This window comes from Salvelinus alpinus, chromosome 4, assembly GCF_045679555.1.
Source record: "Salvelinus alpinus chromosome 4, SLU_Salpinus.1, whole genome shotgun sequence".
NCBI lineage: Eukaryota > Metazoa > Chordata > Actinopteri > Salmoniformes > Salmonidae > Salvelinus > Salvelinus alpinus.
This window is the reverse complement of record NC_092089.1, coordinates 19476576-19493639: the sequence shown is the minus strand read 5'-3', so window position 1 is coordinate 19493639 and position 17064 is coordinate 19476576. Positions and strand designations below refer to the sequence as shown.

General features: G+C 46.8%; 1 protein-coding gene across 2 annotated transcripts in view; it reads left to right on the top strand.

The window, feature by feature from the left end:
• atxn1b (ataxin 1b) overlaps positions 1-14095 on the top strand; it is a 28559-nt gene extending 14464 nt beyond the window's left edge. For both annotated transcript variants that reach the window (XM_071395836.1, XM_071395835.1), the window contains 4 exons: positions 822-1734; positions 3749-4054; positions 4199-5491; positions 5712-14095. In XM_071395836.1, the coding sequence (XP_071251937.1) occupies positions 1183-1734; positions 3749-4054; positions 4199-5491; positions 5712-6908 (3348 nt within the window). In that variant the 5' untranslated portion in view covers positions 822-1182 and the 3' untranslated portion in view covers positions 6909-14095. The remainder of the gene's footprint in view (positions 1-821; positions 1735-3748; positions 4055-4198; positions 5492-5711) is intronic.
• Positions 14096-17064: the final 2969 nt, after the last annotated feature.

Genomic DNA, 17064 nt, shown 5'->3' with positions numbered 1-17064 from the left:
ATGTCCTTGTCCCATCGTGCACTAGCGACTCCTGTGGCGGGCCCGGCGCAGTGCACGCTGACATGGTCACCAGGTGTACGGTGTTTCCTCCGACACATTGGTGCGGCTGGCTTCCGGGTTGGATGGGCATTGTGTCAAGAAGCAGTGCGGCTTGGTTGGGTCGTGTTTCAGAGGACGCATGGCTCTCGACCGTCGCCTCTCCCGAGTCCGTACAGGAGTTGCAGCGATGAGACAAGACTGTAACTACCAATTGGAAACCATGATATTGGGGAGAAAAAGAGGTAAAAAAAATGGATATAAATACACACAGATCAACAACAACCAAGATGTCATTGGATCTGGTGTCTGGCTTGCTTTTCACACCTACCTTTTTCCACTCACAGTCATTAAAGCAGGGGTTGGTACCGGTTCAGGAAACAGAACCAAAAACGGTGAAAAATCAACAACAACTCAAGTAACAGAAATAGAACCAGCAACTAAAGTGATCTCTAGTGTTCCGGAACAGAACTGTTATTTTCAAATCTTGAGAATCGGTTAATAATGTTATTTTTTGTTCCCGAAAATATTCTGTATTTAAGTAAAGTTCTGATGCTAGAAATAGCCTAAACTCATGCCATGATGTCCAGGGCCTCAAGCCAAGCCCGTTACATGTCCACCCCTCTTTCTCACTCTCTACTCACCTGCATCTCATGCCTGCAGGGGCGCATATTAAAATATGGAATGTGATGATTGTAAGCATGTTGGAAATGTACAGCCATTATTCTTCTCTGTTGTTTCTACATGCTAGAACATAACAATTGTGTGTCTTCCTCTGTCTCCAGATTTACAGCTGGCGGACGTTGTGGAGGCTGGTGGTTAGTCAGAGATGATTCCTCATGAAGTCCATGGAGCCGTCCTCTCTGTCCCCTGGCGGGTGTCACTCTGCCCTCTCTAGACTACTGAGTCCAGGACACACAGTCACACAGTGAAGACCTGAAGGAGACCTGAAGGAGACCTGAAGGAGACCTGAAGGAGACCTGAAGGAGACCTGAAGGAGACCTGAAGGAGACCTGTTAGAGCCCACGACAACACTGAGAGAGAGAGATGTTTCCCATGCCAATAAAGCCCTTAAATTGAATTGAAGTTGAGAGAGAAACAGAAATAGGGACAACGAGAGAGAGAAACACAGAGTGAAAACCAACCATGAAATCCAACCAGGAGAGGAGCCATGGCTGTCTACCTCCAAAGAAGCGTGAGATCCTAGCCCTGGAGCAGAGGCCTGTGGTGGTAACAGCAGCAGCTGAGATCCTGGCTCTGGAGCAGAGGCCTATGGTGGTACCAGCAGCAGCTGCAGCCTCAGCAGACACTACCCTACACACAGAGAACCTGGCTTGGCTGGCCAATGTAGCCAGCGAACGCTGCAGATCCACAGAAACTCCCAGCCCCAGGTTTCATGTCTCCTCGTCCTCCTCTTCGTCCCCCTCCTCTTCTGCTACCTCTCTGTCTACGATCCCCCTGTCCTCTCTCTCCACTGTCTACCCCACTGGGGTGGGGCTCAGCCAACAGGGCGGGACAATCCAGTACGCCCAGCTGGCCCCTAACCTCCAGTTCATTAGCTCGGGGCCGTACACTGGCTACATCTCCTCTCAGATCATCCAGTCCACTGCCACCAGTGTAGCCACCTCCACAGGGCAACAGCGCCACCATCTGGACGGCCACTGCTACACCGCCGCCCTCATCTCCCAGGCCACCAAGGTGTGTGTCTATTGTGTATGCATTCAGAAAGTATTCAGACCCCTTGACTTTTTCCACATTTTGTTACGTTATAGCCTTATTCTAATTATTCTTATTTTTTTCCCCCCTCATCAATCTACACACAATACCCCGTAATGACAAAGCAAAAACTGTTTTATTTTTGATTTTAGCAAATGTATTCAAAATAAAAAACTGAAAAATCAAATTAACACAAGTATTCAGACCCTTTACTCAGTACTTTGTCGAAGCACCTTTGGCAGCGATTACAACCTCAAGTCTTCCTGGGTATGACGCTACAAGCTTGCTACACCTGTATTTTGGGAGTTTCTCCCATTCTTCTCTGCAGAGCCTCTCAAACTCTGTCAGGTTGGATGGGGTGCGTTGCTGCACAGCTATTTACAGGTCTCTCCAGAGATGTTCGATTGGGTTCAAGTCCGGGCTCTGGCTGGGCCACTCAAGGACATTCAGAGACTTGTCCCGAAGCCACTCCTGCATTGTCTATGCTGTGTGCTTAGGGTCGTTGTCCTGTTGGAAGGTGAACCTTTGCCCCAGTCTAAGGTCCTCAGCTATCTGGAGCAGGTTTTCATCAAAGATCTCTCTGTATTTTGCTCCATTCATCTTTCCCTCGATCCTGACTAGTCTCCCAGTCCCAGCCACTGAAAAACATCCCCACAGCATGATGCTGCCACCATCATGCTTCACTGTAGGGATGGTGCCAGGTCTCCGTCAGACGTGACATTTGGCATTCAGGTCAAACAGTTCAATCTTGGTTTCATCAGACCAGAGAATCTTGTTTCTCCTGGTCTGAGAGTCCTTTAGGTGCCTTTTGGCAAACTCCAAGCGGGCTGTCATGTGCCTTTTATTGAGGAGTGGCTTCCGTCTGGCCAGTCTACCATAAAGGCCTGATTGATGGAGTGCTGCAGAAATGGATGTCCTTCTGGAAGGTTCTCCCATCTCCACAGAGGAACTCTGGCGCTCTGTCAGAGTGACCATCTGGATCTTGGTCACCTCCCTGACCTAGGCCCTTCTCCCTTGATTGCTCAGTTTGGCAGGTCGGCCAGCTCTAGGAAGAGTCTTGGTGGTTCCAAACTTCTTCCATTTAAGAATGATGGAGGCAACTGTGTCCTTGGGGACCTTCAATGCTGCAGACATGTTTTGGTACCCTTCCCCTGATTTGTGCCTCGACACAATCCTGTCTCAGAGCTCTACGGACAATTCCTTCAATCTCATGGCTTGGTTTTTGCTCTGAAATGCACTGTCAGCTGTGGGACCTTATATAGACAGGTGTACGCTTTTCCGAATCATGTCCAATCAATTGAATTTACCACAGGTGGACTCCAATCAAGTTGTAGAAACATCTCAAGGATAATCAATGGAAACAGGATGCACCTGAGCTCAATTTTGAGTCTCATGGCAAAGGGTCTGAATACTTCTGTAAATAAGGTATTTTTACATGTATTTTTATACATTTACAAAACTGTATTAAAACCTGTTTTTGCTTTGTCATTATGGGGTATTGTGTTCAGATTTTAATTTTATTTAATCCATTGTGGAAAAAGTCAAGGGGTCTGAATACTTTCCGAAGGCACCGTATATCAGTGTTGGGGAGTAGTGAACTACATGGAGTTCAACTAGTAAGTTAATGACATTTTGCAGTATTTTGCTGGGAGTTTAACTAAATTATGGGTAGACAATTTCCTTATTTATTTGTTTGTGTCAGACCTGCCCAATTCTCACTTAAAACATTGTTTTTGTGTTTAATAGACTAAATTGTGATCTGTTTTTGAAATTTGTAGACTATGACATTTCAGATTTCAATATGATAATGCATCATTAAGTGAAGTAATTGTTAGCTTGATAAACTATACTTTCAGAGTAGCTTCCCCAACACTGGTATTTATTGTGTAATTAATTAGTATTATTATTATATATTTATTTGTGTTTTTTAATGTATTGCTTGGGGCGAACAAATATCCCCTTTGGGGCGATTAATGATGTACTATGTTATGTTAAGGCTGGTGACCAGCAGAACCAGCTCCAGATAGGACTGCCGTCTGACCTGGCTGTGTCCGTTGGAGGGACTACCGTCTCCCTGCCGACCTCCACCCACTTCCCCAGTACCCACCAGTACATCCAGCTGGACAGCAGCAGCCCTCTGACCGTCACCTCCCCTACCCAGGGCCACCTCCAGCCTCTCCAGCTCCACACCCACCCTGGGCTGGGCCTCCTCCCCCACACCCTCACCCTCACCCCCTCCCAGGTGCTGGTCCAGTATGCGGATGGGTTAGGGGTCAACAAAGCTGAGGGCGGACACACCAAGGTATGTATATCGTTTTTTTTATTGAAGACATTTTTAGATGTTGAACTGTTTGCGAGGAGAGCTTGTGAGTAAGCATGTCATTGTACAGTGTAGACTACACTGTATCCTGTGGATATGACAAATAAAGATTGATTTGATTTGAAGGTGGTGCAGCTAAATGGAGAGCTGGAGAGGAGTTTCGGTAAACAGAGCTGTGCTGGCGTCAAAGGAACCTCCTACTCTAACCAGAACAATCAGCAGGTTCACCATGGATATGAAGCTCGACACATCCTCATTCCCGCAGACTACACTACCCAGGATTCAACAGGACTACAAACCTCCTTGGTGCTGGTAGCAAACGCCCACCCCCACCCACACCCTCACCCTACCAGTGGTGCTGAGCAGGACAAGGTCCATGTCCACCCATCACTAATACACAGTGAGGGAGGAGGCATCTGTCTAGGGAAACCTGTCTCCAGAACCTCCTCTTTCACCTCCCTCAACTCCTCTGAGGCTCTGAAGGTCTCTTCTGCCCCTCACACGGTTATCCAGACCACCCACCACTCTGACCAGCATGTACACAGCCTGTACTCCACCACCCAGGCACCAATCATCGGCTACATCGCCAGGGCAGGTAACCAGCATGGCGTCAGCTACGCCACCCTGCCGCAGCACCTGGTCATCCCGGACGGCCAGTCCCTCCAGTCTCTCCTGATACCCATTAACGGAGTCGGTGACGTTACCACCACTACGGACCTCGAGGCCGCCTGCTCGGTGACCGCCAGGACGGCCAGTACCACCGCCTCTCAGCTGGCTCCAGCGACCACATCGTTCCCCCGCCACACCTACCTCACCGCGTCCCTGTCCAAGTGTGAGGTGCTGGGGTCGGACAGCCACCACCTGTCCCCTGCTGTACTCCAGGCCCAAGTACTACCCATCCAACACATCCAAATCCCATCTAACACAACTGCTACTGTGGTGGCGTCCCCCTCCCCTGCCCTAGCCCTAGCTCCCACCCCTGTCCAGGCCTCCCCCTCTCTCTCCTCTTCCCTCTCCTCCTCTCCAGCCCTAGCTCCAGCCCCTGTCCAGGCCTCCCCCTCTCTCTCCTCTTCCCTCTCCTCCTCTCCAGCCCTAGCTCCCGCCCCTGTCCAGGCCTCCCCCTCTTTCTCCTCTTCCCTCTCCTCCTCTCCAGCCCTAGCTCCAGCCCCTGTCCAGGCCACCCCCTCTCCCTCCTCCTCTCCAACCACGCTCCCTCCATTCTTCATGCGTGGCTCCATCATCCAGCTGGCGGATGGGGAGCTGAAGCGAGTGGAAGACCTGAAGACGGAGGACTTTATCCAGAGTGCTGAGATCAGCAGTGAGCTGAAGATTGACTCCAGCACTGTGGAACGCATCGACACAGGCCAGACACCCAGCGCTGTCATCATACAGTTCGCTGTCGGGGAACACAAAGCACAGGTAAGCTAGTGAAGCTTGTTGTTGTCTCCATTCCCCTAGACTCAGTGCCAGTCTGTTTGTACTTCCCTGCCAACGCCTTGTCACTCATTCTCACACCGCAATGGTGTTGAAAAGAGCACAAACAGATCTGAGACCAGGCTACCATAACCCCATCCTAATGTCTATGTTTATGCCAATAACAGTTTATTGTGTATCCTTTATGTGTTGTATTCCTCTGCAGGTGTGCGTGGAGGTGCTGTTGGAGTACCCGTTCTTTGTGTTCGGCCAGGGCTGGTCGTCCTGCTGCCCTGACCGGACCACTCAGCTGTTGGAGCTGAGCTGTGCCAAGCTGTGTGTTGGGGACGTGTGTGTCTCCCTGACCCTCAGGAGCCTGAGGGGTGGCGACGGCTCTGTGTCTGGGAGGAACCACAGCAGCCAGGGTCACGAGGTCAAGCTGAGGCACAGCCACAACACTGGGGACATCACACAGGAGTCTAACCGGCAAGGGAACAGTCAGGGGAATAGCCAGAGTAATGGTCAGAGTATTGATCAAATCAACAGTCAAATAAATAGTCAGAGCAACAGTCAGAGAGACAGTCAGAGAGACAGTCAGAGAGACGGTCAGAGAGACGGTCAGAGAGATGGTCAGAGAGACAGTCAGAGAGACAGTCAGAGAGACGGTCAGAGAGACAGTCAGAGAGACGGTCAGAGAGACGGTCAGAGAGACGGTCAGAGAGACGGTCAGAGAGACAGTCAGAGAGACAGTCAGAGAGACGGTCAGAGAGACAGTCAGAGAGACAGTCAGAGCAACAGTCAGAGCAACAGTCAGAGAGACGTTCAGAGAGACGTTCAGAGAGACGGTCAGAGAGACGGTCAGAGCAACAGTCAGAGAGACGGTCAGAGAGACAGTCAGAGAGACAGTCAGAGTATGGACAAGGACTTTAGGAACAGTTTGAATGCTGCAGGCAGCAACAGTGTCTTCCTGGTACAGGTGGCCAAAACAGACAGGTTGAATAAGGAGGACAGGGGCGTCCCCCGCTCTGTGGACCAGGTGACAGGATCTGGACTGAGACCCGGATCTGGATCTGGACCAGAGGTCTACGGAGCTGGAGTTGAACCCAGGAGCACCTCGGACCCCCAGGCTGTCTCAGGGAATGGAGAGATGAGAGACAGAGAAAATGTAGAGGTGATAGGAAGAAACAATGGAGAGATGAGAGAGAGAGAACAGAATAGCCACATGCCCCCTTCGCCCCTCAAGACAGAAGTGAGTGAGGCAGACAAAGAAAAACCCTGGGGTCGTAAGAGGAGGTGGTCTGCTCCAGAGAGAGATCAGACAGAGAGGGCGGACGAGGAACCCCCTTTGACTCTGCCAAAACCCTCTTTTATAACTCAGCAGGTCAAACTCTCCATCGAGGGAAGGTCAAATGTTAGTCGTTGAAGGAGCTGGAGTGTTGTACGGGAGGTAGGGAACATACTTGTATATGTTTGTAACGTTGTTAGTGCTGTTTGGTTTAATCCATCTATCCACATTTAATGGAAAGGATTCGTTTACCTTGTATATACATGTTTTATGATTCTATTTCTATGGAAGGAACCTTGTTGTCTCTGTGTTTGGCCCACTGTCTTAGAGGCCAGTCTCTCTCCAGAACATAGTTAGTGGCCCACTGCCTGGGAGGCCAGTCTCTCTCCAGAACACAGTGAGTGGCCCACTGTCTGGGAGGCCAGTCTCTCTCCAGAACACAGTGAGTGGGCCACTGTCTGGGAGGCCAGTCTCTCTCCAGAACACAGTGAGTGGCCCACTGTCTGGGAGGCCAGTCTCTCTCCAGAACACAGTGAGTAGCCCACTGTCTGGGAGGCCAGTCTCTCTCCAGAACACAGTTAGTGGCCCACTGTCTGGGAGGCCAGTCTCTCTCCAGAACACAGTGAGTGGCCCACTGTCTGGGAGGCCAGTCTCTCTCCAGAACATAGTTAGTGGCCCACTGCCTGGGAGGCCAGTCTCTCTCCAGAACACAGTGAGTGGCCCACTGTCTGGGAGGCCAGTCTCTCTCCAGAACACAGTGAGTGGGCCACTGTCTGGGAGGCCAGTCTCTCTCCAGAACACAGTGAGTGGCCCACTGTCTAGGAGGCCAGTCTCTCTCCAGAACACAGTGAGTAGCCCACTGTCTGGGAGGCCAGTCTCTCTCCAGAACACAGTTAGTGGCCCACTGTCTGGGAGGCCAGTCTCTCTCCAGAACACAGTGAGTGGCCCACTGTCTGGGAGGCCAGTCTCTCTCCAGAACACAGTGAGTGGGCCACTATCTGGGAGGCCAGTCTCTCTCCAGAACACAGTTAGTGGCCCACTGCCTGGGAGGCCAGTCTCTCTCCAGAACACAGTTAGTGGCCCACTGCCTGGGAGGCCAGTCTCTCTCCAGAACACAGTTAGTGGCCCACTGCCTGGGAGGCCAGTCTCTCTCCAGAACACAGTTAGTGGCCCACTGCCTGGGAGGCCAGTCTCTCTCCAGAACACAGTGAGTGAATACTGTAGCGAGCAGATGGTTGACCTGGAAAGGCTTGAATTGACTAAACCATGAGATTTCTCCTCTATATTGACCTATAAAGTGAATTATGCATGTGTGAGTTATATCAATTGATAGTACCTGCCTAGTTAGAATACAACCCTCTACTGCTCATCGTTACCCTCAGTCATCAGAACCCCCACCCCCCATATATATGAGGACGTTGTTTAATGTGATGAAATGTAGTTTTATTTTTGTTGCCTCAGGGCAACGTTGTGCAGTTAGGCTACTTTAAAGGGCAATACAATGCTGAATGACAGACATGTAGATTCCCAGACAATGGACCCAGGGACATTCTATGGGCCAAAGCAGCCTAACTGCGCAGTTAAGATCATACCCTCTGATTGTGAGGACAGTTACGGCGAGGAAGAATGGACCTCAGAATCAGGTTTGAGAGGCAGTGAAATACTAGTTTAGGGAAAAGCTTTCACTATCTGCTTTTCCATGGTGTTGTAGTAAGTACCCTTATGGCACAGAACGCCTAAATCTAACCCCCCAAAAATAGGTTTTAATATTTGTTTCAATGAAAAACCACAATGTGTGCAGTAAAGGATTACTCATATACTGTATACAGTGCATTCCTGAAGTATTCAGAACCCTTGACTTTTCATACATTTTGTTACGTTACAGCCTTATTCTGACAATGATTTTTCTTTTAAATCTTCATCAATCTACACACAATACCACTTAATGACAAAGTGGAAACAGGTTCTTAGACATTTTTAACCCCTAAAAAACAGAAATACCTTATTTACGTAAGTATTCAAACCCTTTGCTATGAGACTCGAAATTGATCTCAGGTGCATCATCCTTGAGACTCTTCCTAGAGCTGGCTGCCCGGCCAAACTGAGAAATCGGGGGATAAGGGCCTTGTTCAGGGAGGTGACCAAGAGCCTTTTAAAAATCCACCTTTCCAGAAACAACTCTCTCACTGTTGCCGCCTGCTATAGACCACCCTCTGCCCCCAGCTGTGCCCTGGACACCATATGTGAATTGATTGCCCCCCATCTATCTTCAGAGCTCGTGCTGCTAGGTGACCTAAACTGGGACATGCTTAACACCCTGGCCATCCTACAATCTAAGCTTGATGCCCTCAATGTCACACAAATTATCAATGAACCTACCAGGTACAACCCCAAATCCGTAAACACGGGCACCCTCATAGATATCATCCTAACCAACCTGCCCTCCAAATACACCTCTGCTGTTTTCAACCAAGATCTCAGCGATCACTGCCTCATTGCCTGCATTCGTAATGGGTCTGCGGTCAAACGACCACCTCTCATCACTGTCAAACGCTCCCTAAAACACTTCAGCGAGCAGGACTTCCTAATCGACCTGGCCCGGGTATCCTGGAAGGATATTGACCTCATCCCGTCAGTAGAGGATGCTTGGTTATTCTTTAAAAGTGCCTTCCTCACCATCTTAAATAAGCATGTTCCATTCAAAAAAATTAGAACCAGGAACAGATATAGCCCTTGGTTCACTCCAGACCTGACTGCCCTTGACCAGCACAAAAACATCCTGTGGCGTACTGCATTAGCATCGAATAGCCCCCGTGATATGCAACTTTTCAGGAAAGTTAGGAACCAATATACACAGTCAGTTAGGAAAGCTAAGGCTAGCTTTTTCAAACAGAAATTTGCATCCTGTAGCACAAACTCCCAAAAGTTCTGGGACACTGTAAAGTCCATGGAGAATAAGAGCACCTCCTCCCAGCTGCCCCCTGCACTGAGGCTAGGAAACACTGTCAACACCGATAAATCCACTATAATTGAGAATTTCAATAAGCATTTTTCTACGGCTGGCCATGCTTTCCACCTGCCTACCCCTACCCCAGTCAACTGCCCGGTACCCCCAACAGCAACTCGCCCAAGCCTCCCCCATTTCTCCTTCACCCAAATCCAGATAGCTGATGTTCTGAAAGAGCTGTAAAATCTGGACCCCTACAAATCAGCCGGGCTAGACAATCTGGACCCTCTCTTTCTAAAATTATCTTTCCTGAAATTGTTGCAACCCCTATTACTAGCCTGTTCAACCTCTCTTTCCTATTGTCTGAGATTCCCAAAGATTGGAAAGTTGCCGCAATCATCCCCCTCTTCAAAGGGGGAGACACTCTAGACCCAAACTGCTACAGACCTATATCTATCCTACCCTGCCTTTCTAAGGTCTTCGAAAGCCAAGTTAACAAACAGATTACTGTCCATTTCGAATCTCACCGTACCTTCTCCACTATGCAATCTGGTTTCAGAGCTGGTCATGGGTGCACCTCAGCCACGCTCAAGGTCCTAAACAATATCATAACTGCCATCGATAAGAGACATTACCGTGCAGTCGTATTCATCAACCTGGCCAAGGCTTTCGACTCTGTCAATCACCATATTCTTATCGGCAGACTTAACAGCCTTGGTTTCTCAAATGACTGCCTCGCCTGGTTCACCAACTACTTCTCTGATAGAGTTCAGTGTGTCAAATCGGAGGGCCTGTTGTCTGGACCTCTGGCAGTCTCTATGGGGGTACCACAGGGTTCATTCCTCGGACCAACTCTCTTCTCTGTATACATCAATGATGTCGCTCTTGCTGCTGGTGAGTCTCTAATCCACCTCTACGCAGACGACACCATTCTGTAAACTTCTGGCCCTTCTTTGGACACTGTGTTAACTAACCTCCAGACGAGCTTCGATGCCATACAACTCTCCTTCCGTTGCCTCCAACGGCTCTTAAATGCAAGTAAAACTAAATGCATGCTCTTCAACCGATTGCTGCCCGCACCTGCCCGTGTAACGGCTGTTGGAAGGAGAGGACCAAGGTGCAGCGTGGTACGTGTCCATATTTATTTAATGAACACTGAAATAACAAAAATAACAAAGAGAACGACCGAAACAGTTCTGGCTGGTGCAGACACACAACAGAAAACAACTACCCACCAACACAGGTGGGAACAGGCTACCTAAGTATGTTTCTCAATCAGAGACAACGAATGACAGCTGCCTCTGATTGGGAACCATACCAGGCCAAACACATAGAAAAGGACAACATAGAACAAAACATAGAATGCCCACCCCAACTCACGCCCTGACCAAACCAAAATAGAGACATAAAAAGGATCTCTAAGGTCAGGGCGTGACAGCCCGCCCGTCCAGCATCACTACTCTGGACGGTTCTGACTTGTGGACAATATGTGGACAACTACACATACCTAGGTGTCTGGTTAGACTGTAAACTCTCCTTCCAGACTCACATTTGGCATCTCCAATCCAAAATTAAATCTAGAATCGGCTTCCTATTTCGCAACAAAGCATCCTTCCCTCATGCTGCCAAACATACCCTCGTAAAACTGACCATCCTACCGATCCTCGACTTCGGCGATGTCATTTACAAAATAGCCTCCAACACTCTACTCAACAAATTGGATGCATTCTATCACAGTGCCATCCATTTTGTCACTAAAGCCCCATATACTACCCACCAATGCGACCTGTACGCTCTCGTTGGCTGGCCCTCGCTTCATACTCGTCGCCAAACCCACTGGCTCCAGGTCATCTACAAGTCTCTGCTAGGTAAAGCCCCGCCTTATCTCAGCTCACTGGTCACAATAGCAGCACCCACCCATAGCACGCGCCCCAGCAGGTATATCTCACTAGTCACCCCCAAAGCAAATTCCTCCTTTGGCCGCCTTTCGTTCCAGTTTTCTGCTGCCAATGACTGGAATGAACTGCAAAAATCACTGAAGCTGGAGACTCATATCTCCCTCATTAGCTTTAAGCACCAGCTGTCAGAGCAGCTCACAGATCACTTCACCTGTACATAGCCCATCAGTAATATAGTCCATCCAACTACCTCATCCCCATACTGTATTTATTTATTTATCTTGCTCCATTGCACCCCAGTATCTCTACTTGCACATTCATCTTCTGCACATCAATCATTCCAGTGTTTAACTGGTATATTGTAATTACTTCGCCACCATGGCCTATTTATTGCCTTACCTCCCTTATCTTACCTCATTTGCACACACTGTATATAGATTTTTTCTACTGTATTATTGACTGTATGTTTGTTTATTCTATGTGTAACTCTGTGCTGTTGTATGTGTCGAACTGCTTTGCTTTATTCTTGGCCAGGAAGCAGTTGTAAATGAGAACTTGTTCTCAACTAGCCTACCTGGTTAAATAAAGGTGAAATAAATAAAAAACCCGATGGTCACCCTGACAGAGCTCCAGAGTTCCTCTGTGGAGATGGAAGAACCTTCCAGAAGGACATCCATCTCTGCAGCACTCCACCAATCAGGCCTTTATGGTAGACTGGCCAGACGTAAGCCACTCCTCAGTAAAAGGCACATGACAGCCCGCTTGGAGTTTGCCAAAAGGCACCTAAAGGACTCTGACCATGAGAAACATGATGAAACCAAGATTAAACTTGTTGGCCTGAATGCCAAATGTCACGTCTGGAGGAAACTTGGTACCATCCCTACGGGGAAGCATGGTGGTGGCAGCATCATGCTGTGGGGATGTTTTTCAGCAGCAGGGACTGGGAGGCAAGTCAGGATCGAGGGAAAGATGAACGGAGCAAAGTACAGGGAGATCTTTGATGAAACCCTGCTCCAGAGTGCTCAGGACCTTAGACTGGGGCGAAGGTTCACCTTCCAACAGGACAACAACCCTAAGCACACAGCATAGACAATGCAGGAGTGGCTTCGGGACAAGTCTCTGAATGTCCTTGAGTGGCCCAGCCAGAGCCTGGACTTGAACCCGATCGAACATCTCTGGAGAGACCTGTAAATAGCTGTGCAGCAACGCACACCATCCAACCTGACAGAGCTTGAGACGATCTGCAGAGAAGAATGGGAGAAACTCCACAAATACAGGTGTGCCAAGCTTGTAGCGTCATACCCAAGAAGACTTGATGCGGTAATCGCTGCCAAAGGTGCTTCAAAAAAGTACTGAGTAAAGGGTCTGAATACTTATGTAAATGTGATATTTCTGTTTTTATTTTTATAAATTAGCAAAAAAAAACAAAAAAACAGTTTTGTTTTGTCATTATGGCGTGTTGTGTGTAGATTGATTGAAAATTTGGAAAAAGTCAAGGGGTCTGAACACTTTCCGTAGACACTGTATGATGCAATCATTTTGGTTTACAGAAATGTGGGTGCGTCTGATTTTGTTATAGGCCATATTCCAGAAAGTGAATTCAAAGAGTAATGATATTGATTTGAACATCAACCAATGTCTACAGGACAGGGTTGGTAGTATCTTTGATAGACAGGCTGTGTCCCAAATGGCACCCTTTTTCCTATATAGTGCACTAACTTTGGGCTCTGGTCAGATGTAGTGCACTATAAAGCGAAGAGGGTGCCGTTTGGGACGCATACTTTGTGATTTAATGTCTACATTCCCTTGTTTTCGATTTACTGTTGTAAGTTACCTGATAGCTTCATGCAAGTTACCTGATAGCTTCATATTGTAGTAAGTTACCTGATAGTTTCATGCTGTTGTAAGTTACCTGATGGCTTCATGCTGTTGTAAGTTACCTGATGGCTTCTCCTGCAGTGAGTTCTACTTCACCTTTTATCGGGGGCTTTCTGTGGTTCTTCTGGATGTTATACAACGTTTTACAGTGGTTCTTCTGGACGTTATACAACGTTTTACAGTGGTTCTTCTGGATGTTATACAACGTTTTACAGTGGTTCTTCTGGACGTTATACAACGTTTTACAGTGGTTCTTCTGGACGTTATACAACGTTTTACAGTGGTTCTTCTGGATGTTATACAACGTTTTACAGTGGTTCTTCTGGACGTTATACAACATTTTACAGTGGTTCTTCTGGATGTTATACAACGTTTTACAGTGGTTCTTCTGGATGTTATACAACGTTTTACAGTGGTTCTTCTGGACGTTATACAATGTTTTAGGTGGTGGAGGGAGAGCCACTGACATTGAACTACAGGTATAGTGAACCTGTCCAATTAACTTAGTTGTAATTGTGTTGTATGTGTTGTATGTGCAACACCTGAATTATAGGTTTGTGTTTTTCCATGTTAAATCATTACAGCCCAATGACCCTCTAAAATGTCTCTGATTCACTTTCATCAGTTATTTGTATGAATGACATCCCATGTAAAACTCAGACTTCAACTTGCAATATGTCACCTGAGAATACATTGTATCTTCACGTGACATGAATCATTAAAATGTATATTTTCATACTTTTAATTCAGGCAAATCAGAGTAATCATGGTACTATCAAGTGAAGAAGCTAGAGTCAAGATCATCAGTGATTGTGGACCAGTGCCATTGGTTCAGCAGTGGACCAGTGCCATTGGTTCAGCAGTGGACCAGTGCCATTGGTTCAGCAGTGGACCAGTGCCATTGGTTCAACAGTGGACCAGTGCCATTGGTTCAACAGTGGACCAGTGCCATTGGTTCAGCAGTGGACCAGTGCCATTGGTTCAGCAGTGGACCAGTGCCATTGGTTCAGCAGTGGACCAGTGCCATTGGTTCAGCAGTGGACCAGTGCCATTGGTTCAGCAGTGGACCAGTGCCATTGGTTCAGCAGTGGACCAGTGCCATTGGTTCAGCAGTGGACCAGTGCCATTGGTTCAACAGTGGACCAGTGCCATTGGTTCAACAGTGGACCAGTGCCATTGGTTCAGCAGTGGACCAGTGCCATTGGTTCAACAGTGGACCAGTGCCATTGGTTCAGCAGTGGACCAGTGCCATTGGTTCAGCAGTGGACCAGTGCCATTGGTTCAGCAGTGGATGAACCTGTGCACATGCATGTGGACATTTCTCTACATTCTGTAACTACCTGGCCTCACTACCCACTCATGTGTACCCAACTTACTTTAGACTGAATTCACACAGGTGTCTCTCTCTTTTCTTTCAATTTAAAATTATATTATTTAAAAAATGTCTTATAGCCAAAATAAAGTAGTTTACAGAACTCAGGAATTGTGTGTGTGTGTGTGTGTGTGTGTGTGTGTGTGTGTGTGTGTGTGTGTGTGTGTGTGTGTGTGTGTGTGTGTGTGTGTGTGTGTGATTATCATAAAACTGTTTATCATCAAAGAAAGCAATTGGATATTTTCAAATTCATTGAGAGAGAGAGGAGGGAGAGAGAGGAGGGGGAGAGAGGAGACAGAGAATAGAATGAATAGAGATTATTAGACTGTTGTTTGCATCTTGCCAATAATCAGGTGAACTGGCAGAGAAACAGACCCGCCCATTGACTGTTTTCCCCTGAGATATGTATGTGCTAAAATATAAACATTGTTGTAGATATTATACAAAATAGGATCATTGTTATTATTGTACAATCTGTAATTTAAAAAATGTTCATGCATTGGTCCGCAACCCCAAAAAAAGGTTGTGAAATAACTTTTCTGTGTACCTCATATGTAAGATACATTTATGTACAACAGGAAACAGGAAACAAGAGGAATAGAAGACTTCAAAGTTGCTTTTCTAACTGTGGTATTACGGTTTAATTTGTAGGATATACTCCAATATGTTCTGTATGATCTATGGTCTCTTTCTTAGGAGAGTTTTTGCAGGTTTATGGACAAAATATTTCAGTTGTAATTTTTTTAAACATTTAATTTAGATTTGAACAAATTTCTTTAAAGAAACACAAAAGAACATGAACAAATGTATTGTCTCTGTATTTATCAGAATAATAAATAACAGAGTCAACTGAAATCCTGTCTTTCAAGTGGCTCGACTGTCTTTCATCCATCTTTCAAGAGGAGCAACAGAGCACCTGCTTACTCTAGTGCTCTGTTATTCCAGCCTGCTCTCATAGACTACACGTAACATAATCTAGCACTCTGTTTTTTCCAGCCTGGTCTCATAGACTACACGTAACATACTCTAGTGCTCTGTTTTTCCAGCCTGGTCTCATAGACTACACGTAACATACTCTAGTGCTCTGTTTTTCCAGCCTGGTCTCATAGACTACACGTAACATACTCTAGTGCTCTGTTTTTTCCATCATGGTCTCATAGACTACACGTAACATACTCTAGTGCTCTGTTTTTTCCAGCCTGGTCTCATAGACTACACGTAACATACTCTAGCACTCAGTTTTTCCCAGCCTGGTCTCATAGACTACACGTAACATACTCTAGCACTCTGTTTTTCCAGCCTGGTCTCAGACTACACGTAACATAGTAAATGTAAATACAAATTCTGAAACACTCAATTTAGTATGATATGTTACATTTGGTATGGTTACATAAGACAGAAGGTTACTTAAGACAAAAAACAAAAGTAGGGTGGTTGGACAGGGTGGATGGGTAGGTGTAAAACATGAACATCAAGCAACCCAAAGGCTGTGTGTTTGAATAACATCACAGACAATTTGATCATTTTAGCGAATTAGCAACTTTGAAACTACTTAACAATTTTTTGCAACTAATTTTTTGCAACTACATCCCCTAACCCTAACCTTAACCTAACTCCTAACCTTAACCCCTAACCTGGCTAACATTAGCCACCTAGCTAACATTAGCGTTAGCCACCTAGACACCTCGATAACCTTAGCCTCAACAAATTAGAATTCATAACATATCATACGTTTTGCAAATTCGTAACATATTGTACGAATTATAATTCGTAACATATCCGACGAAATGGAAGATGGACACCCACAAATGAATACCATGCCAAGCGTTACATATCATACTAATTGGAGTGTCACGGATATAAGTTTACTATGTTACGTCTACCCCTGAGTCCAGGTTGGTATTTCTCTCTGTTTCTCCTCTTTCTGTTTACTGTGTACAGGGAAAGTAACTGATGCATTTACATAAATATTGTTGCAGATTCACACTTTTACATTTTAAATGAAATCAGCACAATTGAAATCAGGCATTAGGATGTGAAGTTCTAAACAGCCACAAGAAAGATCATGTCTGTCTGTCCGTCCCTCCGTCTATTTACTACTATGTGAACATGTGGCTGGCCTGCTGTGTGACTCTGATAAAGGTGGTCCTGCGACTGAGCTCCTTCAGTTTGGCAGCTCCTACGTAGGTGCAGGTGGAG